Source organism: Vollenhovia emeryi, unplaced genomic scaffold (genome assembly GCF_000949405.1).
Source record: "Vollenhovia emeryi isolate VEMERY1.0 unplaced genomic scaffold, V.emery_V1.0 DF940883.1, whole genome shotgun sequence".
NCBI lineage: Eukaryota > Metazoa > Arthropoda > Insecta > Hymenoptera > Formicidae > Vollenhovia > Vollenhovia emeryi.
This window is the reverse complement of record NW_011965483.1, coordinates 123-6,833: the sequence shown is the minus strand read 5'-3', so window position 1 is coordinate 6,833 and position 6,711 is coordinate 123. Positions and strand designations below refer to the sequence as shown.

The 6,711-nt window shown below is 47.4% G+C and overlaps 2 protein-coding genes across 2 annotated transcripts; both read left to right on the top strand.

Moving 5' to 3' along the window:
• The first annotated feature begins 838 nt into the window (after positions 1-838).
• LOC105555671 (serine protease gd-like) lies at positions 839-1,833 on the top strand. Its single transcript, XM_012002697.1, has 2 exons — positions 839-1,314; positions 1,432-1,833. The coding sequence occupies exons 1-2, from the start codon at positions 925-927 to the stop codon at positions 1,699-1,701; spliced, it is 660 nt and encodes a 219-aa protein (XP_011858087.1). The 5' UTR covers positions 839-924; the 3' UTR covers positions 1,702-1,833.
• A 451-nt stretch (positions 1,834-2,284) lies between these two features.
• On the top strand, positions 2,285-5,320 carry LOC105555673. The gene is made up of 2 exons (XM_012002698.1): positions 2,285-2,533; positions 2,638-5,320. The coding sequence occupies exon 2, from the start codon at positions 3,679-3,681 to the stop codon at positions 5,239-5,241; it is 1,563 nt and encodes a 520-aa protein (XP_011858088.1). The 5' UTR covers positions 2,285-2,533; positions 2,638-3,678; the 3' UTR covers positions 5,242-5,320.
• Positions 5,321-6,711: the final 1,391 nt, after the last annotated feature.

Below are 6,711 nucleotides of genomic sequence, written 5' to 3'. Positions count from 1 at the left end.
TCTTGCTACGATGATTTTTAACGGAGATATCGTCGGTAATGTCGAAAACACAAGGGTTATTTTAATGAGCTGTGATTTGGCGAAAAAAAATCGTAGGAACTTCTTTTTTTTTTTAAATTGAAGAGAAAAGTATACACTTTTTGATGCCGTAAGCAGAACTGGCGAAGAAAAATTACTACACTCCGCACAGTGCGTCAAAGTGTGCAATTTTTTAGAGAAGAAACATGGTCATGATTTTGAGAATGTTCCGGGAAATGGGAAGAGTGAATGCAAATTCCAATAAGAGCTTCTTAAAGCAGAGACTTTGCCCTATAAAATGAAAAAAAAAACTTTTCAATTCGACCAGTTTTCGCGAAGTTACGCTTATTTGAAATTCGCCAAATTTTGATGTAAATTTCTTGTTGCGTTAATTTTTTTGACCAGTGTATTTATAGTAAAATTTTAATTTTTCTCTATTAATATTAAGAAAAGAACGGATTTCTTAATTTTCGATAGATATTCACAATTCATCGAAACAAAATAAAGGAATATTAAGGTGTTTGGAATAATTACATAAACAGCATAATATTTCAAAGGCTTGAAACAATACTGACGAGCCGTTAATGATGACAGTGCAAAAACATATGTCTGCACAGAACGTCATTTCTGTTTTAAGCATAATATTTCCTCGAGATTATCTCCAGTACTTACGTTTAGAATGTCTTATGTTATTTATAAAAACGATGATCTGGGCGCTGTATTAATATTGTGCAAATATTTATTATAAATCTCTTGTATGAATACACAATTATTTTATGTCATACTAAATTAAGATATTTAATTTAATTCGAGTGTATCCCATATTTAAATGATGTGTATAATACGAAAGAAGCTTACGGGATGTCTCCGAATTAAAAGTGTGGATTGTTACAAAATATAATTTATATGTATGTCTTCCTTGCAGCGGGGCACTGCATGAAAGTACACTCGAGTGACAACACTACACTACACTCCAATATGTTAGAAGTGATAATGGGGCGATTTAACTTGTACGAATTGCGCGGAAATGGATCTGCCAATCGGAAAGTCGCAAGCTACATGATTCATCCCGATTATGCTCACTATCTCAAAGCTACTTCCGATCTCGCGGTTTTGACCCTCAAGAAAGTCGTCGAGTTCAATCCTCTTATCAAGCCTATTTGTCTATGGTCCGGTTTAACTCAACTTGAAGACGTCATTAGTAGGACAGGATACGTTGTAGGATGGGGTGAAGATGCGTTGAATCGTCGTGATGTCAACGATCAACGGATGGTGAGGGCGACGATAGTGAGTCACGTAAGTAGTTAATTGTTATTATAAAAGTGCTATTTATTATATATATCTGTGACAAATGTATTTGTCAGCGTTATTGTAGACCTCGAGTTAAAGACAAATTTGTTTGGCAAATTGCAGGGTACCTGTCTCTGGTCTGATGCTAGATACTTTAGTTTCGTGTCGGATAACACCTTTTGCGCTGGCAACTTAGACGGATTTAGTCCTTGTAACGGTGACAGTGGAAACGGGCTGATACTTTTGAATAATATCACGGGCAGTTATGAGTTGCGTGGTATTGTTTCACGAACTGTACTAGGTGAAACTATGCAATGCGATCCACAAAAATACGTTGTTTATGTTGATGTGGCCAAATATATACCCTGGATTCAACGACATATTTCGACGTAACGTTCGTCTTGCGTTGCAAAATGCTATACATGTTAATCGATATGCTTCTTTATGTAAAGTTTATTCGAAGACGCCGTACATATGTACAGTTACGCGTGAGGATTAAACAATCATGAATTCTGTTTTTGGTTATTCATGTCTCTTGTAATGTGTTCCCAATCTGAATACGAAACATAATGAATAAGCTGCCATACATATAACTATCTATCATATTGGACTTCGTAATTATGAAGAATGTTATAATCATGACACATGTTACAATATGTATATCGATACACACATTCAATACTTTGTAAATATGGAGAAAATGTTTTTACTCGCAGGTATGTTACATTCTTAAGTTTTATTGTTCGTACACTAGGCATCACTGATGCCTTACCATATACGTGGGTAGGCTGAAAAGTAATACACACATGCTTGTAGAACACGAACAAAAACAAATAGCGAGATCGAGCAAAAAGTACATTAAAGTACAATTCTCAAGCTTCAAAATCATATATTTATTTTTCAACATAGTCACCGTTAAGGCTAACACATTTCTCCCAACGTGTAACAAGTTTTTCCATTCCGTCACTGAAAAATTCTTCCGACTTTTCTCTTTAAAATTTCTCGAAACCAGGACTTGACAGCTGCCTTCACCTCATCGCCCGAGGTGTACTGATTACCCTTGAGGTCTCTCTTGAGTAGAGGAAAAAAATAAAAATCACAAGGCGCAAGATCGGGGGAGTAAGGAGGGTGTGGAATCTGTTCAAACTTCATGCATGTCTCCAAACGCAGAGCCTCTGCAGTTGCGCGCGAGGTGTGTGGACGAGCGTTGTCATGTTGCAAGACGGTAAATTCTTCTCAGTACATACAGACTCTAAAACACCTCCGACGCCGAGTTTGTCGTGTTAGAGGCAGCCTGGAGCCAATAATCTTGCAAAACCTGCCTTCCAGTTTGTGGAAACAAAAATCACCGAACTGGATAGCGTACATTCCGCATACAACCAAGCGCTTTTCCAATCGGTCGCAGACGAGGCCGAGATTGACAAGGAACTAGAGTCGAACGATTCGTATAAGAAACAATATCTGATGGCGAAGATGAGAGTAACGTCGGGGACGCCGACAACATCGGAAGGAACGACGAGAACCATCTCGACGAACGTTACCAAGACTTCGAAGCTTCCCAAATTAGAATTACATACCGAAATTCAGCGGTAATATCAAGGAATGGCTGCCCTTTTGGAGCCAATTTAAGAAGATAAACGACGATCCGACGATCAGTAAGTGTTCGAGATCGCCTCGAACTAAATATTATACACCGTCTCCGAGCAAACGAGAATCTCGATGTTTGTCCGATCGGCTGATGGCTCTATTGTCCGTACACCTTGAGAGCGTCTTATCCAAATATTCGCTTCGCTTCTCTATTGTTGTCGTCTACCTAAGTGAAACAGAAGCATTCGAGGAATAGCGAGTCAGTTTCTTTGAAAACGGCTGATTGCCCGCTAACGCTGTGCGAACGCCGACTGTTTGTCTCTCGAGGCGTCCGGACGATCGGTTTCATTTGAAATTATTTGTACTGCTTTTATTTTTCGACTCTCAAGTTCGAGAGATCAGGGAAGAGAGGGACGGTATAAAATCCCGGTCCGGCGAGCCCGCCGCTCTCTCGTTCTTGTGAGTCTCGATTAGAAATCTGTACTTCTGGCGACAAGCGCCTTCGAGGATTGAGTGACGATCTCAAAGTAATCATCCGAATGGTGTTTGTCGCGTCGCGCGGGATAGTGTTATTAGTCGCTCTCTACGCGCTCTTTGCCTTTCGCTCGCGTTGCGGTATTTTTTTCGGACTTCTTCCGCGATCTGCGTGTGCGATACTTTCCGCGTATTTCATACGCGATACGCCTAACTGGGCATAAACGGCCTCGCTTGCCTGAAAATTGTCGGGTGTACTCTCGCTTTGTGAATGGCAATTACAATTAAACGTTTGAGAGTCAATTGCATATGAGAGTAAACCATTGCTCGCTCCTTCCATCCTTTGCAATCCCATACAGTAAGGAAGACAAGATACAATATCTACAGCAAGCAATGGTGGTGGACTCGCGCGCGAGCGAGATCGTGAGAAGCTTCCCGCCTACTGGAGAAAATTACGAGAAGGCAATCACGAGCTTGAAGAATCGTTTCGGACGAGACGATATTATAGTTGAGCTTTACGTTCGTGAGTTGCTGGGGCTCGTACTACAGAATGCCGCGAGAGGGAATAAGAAACCCTCCCTCGCGAGCATATACGACAAAGTCGAGTGCTACATTCGTGCTTTAGAAACACTGGGTGTGACGACAGATAGGTGCGCCGCCATGCTTTATCCGCTTGTGGAATCGTCTCTTCCGGAAGAGGTCCTTCGATCCTGGCAACGCAGTGGAGGACAGCGGGAAACAAGAGAAGAACACGCGACTACGGATCGACAGTCGAAGCTTCTCGAATTCCTACAATTGGAAGTGGAAAATGAAGAGCGCATCGACCTCGCGTTAACAGGTTTTGGATTACCGACGGAACAGGGGAAGATATCGAAGAAACCGAAGGGTAAAACAGAATCGTTGACGGAAACAGCCAGCGCGAGCGTTCTTTTTGTATCAAAAGAAAAGAAGCCGGATTGCATTTTCTGTAAGTCGAGCCACGAGAGTCAGGGTTGTGAATCCGCGCGTAAGTTAACGTTAGATGACCGTAAGGAAATTGTTAAGAGAGAGGGCTGCTGCTTTAGCTGTTTGAAATGCGGACATGTCTCACAGAAATGTAGGGTTAAAACGAAATGTGATTGGTGCTCGAAACGACACGCTCTGTTGATGTGCCCGGATATATTTCGGAAGGAGAGCGGGTCTGTAAATAAACCGAACAAAGACGAGAAGACAGCCGGCGAACATAACCTAGCGTCGTCCTGCGAGACACATGAAGTTTGTTTGCAAACTTTACGGGTAAAAGTATATTCTCAATCGCGAGAAAAAGTAGTCAGAGCGATTATTGATACGGCCTCGCAACGGTCATATGTCAGTACTAAGACCGCGCAAGATTTAGGTTACGTTTCCATTGACAGATTAGAAGTAACGCATTCTCTATTCGGTGGAATTAGATCGGGACGTGAAACTCATAATATGTTTAAGATACGTGTTAAGAACTTGAATAATTCGTACGCGTGTAATTTCACAGCAATGGATCAGGAGGTTATCTGTGGCCCGATTGCGAATATTAAGAGAGGTGCGTGGACAGAAGAGTTGCGAGCCAACAATATTATCCTCACAGATGTAGGAGGCGGTAACTGTCCTATAGATATTCTTATAGGTGCGGATGTGGCCGGCAAATTATTAACAGGTAGGAAGTATAATTTAAAGAACGGATTAACGGCTATAGAAACACATTTAGGTTGGACAGTATTGGGAAAGCTGCCGACAGAATCCGTCAGAACGGACACTGCGGTGACAGTCACAACGATGTTCGTGCAGAAGGCCAATCTCCTCCCCGAGGCGCGCCACCTTGTCGTGGTGGGGAGGCTTAAGGCGGGCGTACGGCTGTGAACCGTCGAGTGCCGCTTTCAGGCTCCGGCTATGCCGTGCGTCCGCTGACCAAGAGCGTGCCGCAAGACCCCCCTGTAACCCATTGCACGCCGGTGCTCCGGCAGGGTTGCGGGGGGGGGGTGGCTCTCCCGTCGCTGGGCTGGACGTGGTCCTTCTCGGTGGCGGGAGAGAGAGCCCGACCCTGGTGGCACAACCGTGCGTGGCACGGGTCACCGGGTGGGCGGGCAATAGGAGGGTCGGACCCACAGCCCAGTGGGTCCGACAACGGACGCTGCGGGCCGGTACCCCCTGTGTCTGGGGGCGACGTCCCTTTGGGACGTGCGTCCTGGCATGGGGGGCCGGTCCCGCTTGTCCTAACGAGGTGACAGGCTGCCGAGGCCGCTCAGACGTTTCCGAGGCGGGGCTCGGTGGCCTGGGACCCACCGGAGCCGCTGGGACGTTTCCCAGGTCGGGGGCCGGTGGCGGGGGACTGTCGGGGCCTCCGAGCAGTGATGCCAGCCGGGAACGTTTACCCGCATGCTGCCGCGATGGTGGGGGCTGGAGAGGGGATAGTCCGTCTGGCCACGTGTGCGCGCGCACGCTCGCACACAAGCAACACGTCGTAGCCAAGCGTCGAGCGCACACGTTTTTACGACGTGTTGCTTGTGTAGAAGCGTGCGCGCGCACGCGTGGCCAGACGGACTATCCTCTCTCCAACCCCCACCATCGCGGCAGCATGCGGGTAAACGTTCCCGGCTGGCATCACTGCCTCCGAGTAATTTCTCGGAGGAGCTGGCAGTCTGCTCGGACGAGGGGGCCGTTGGGGCCGCTCGGACTTATTCTGAGGCGGGGCCCGACGCGCCCCCGTGCCGGGGGGCTCTCGTGATGGCTCACGCGTACTAGCGGGAATTACCCCCCGGCGGAGGAAGTAAGCATGCTGGTCGCCGCGGCGAGTAAGGCGAAGGGAGGTCGAGCCTCTCCCGACGCCCCAACCGTCCGCGGGGCCCCCTGCGTGGCGGCACTGTCACGGTGCCCGGGTTATCGGAGGCCCGGGACCCCTGAAAACCTCCTCGGAGGTAAGGGGCAGGAGACCCGTGCTGGGGATGCCTATCCCCCAGCCAGAGTCATATTCCGGTCCCCCGAGGGAACTCGGGGCCTCTCCCAGAGATGGGGGAGGAGGGCACGCCCTGACCGGAGCAGCCGTGACAGTAATGGGATGGACTAAAATGGAGGTTAACAATCAACAAAAAGAGTTACCTAAGGGAGATCCCCTTCCTTCGACCTCTGGTAAGAGGAAGAAGGACGGGGAAGATGCGGCGGGGGGAAGACAGTCAAGGCTGGTAGGAAGGAGGCTGCTCCGGCCCCCCCGTGGATGAAGACGAAGGATGGGCTGACTGGATGACAGCGTTCGAGGAGCGTGTCATCCGGCAGCCGGAGGGAGTGTGCGTCCGCCTCTATGAAGAGTGGCGGGGCCTTTCCCCTCTGGAGGCA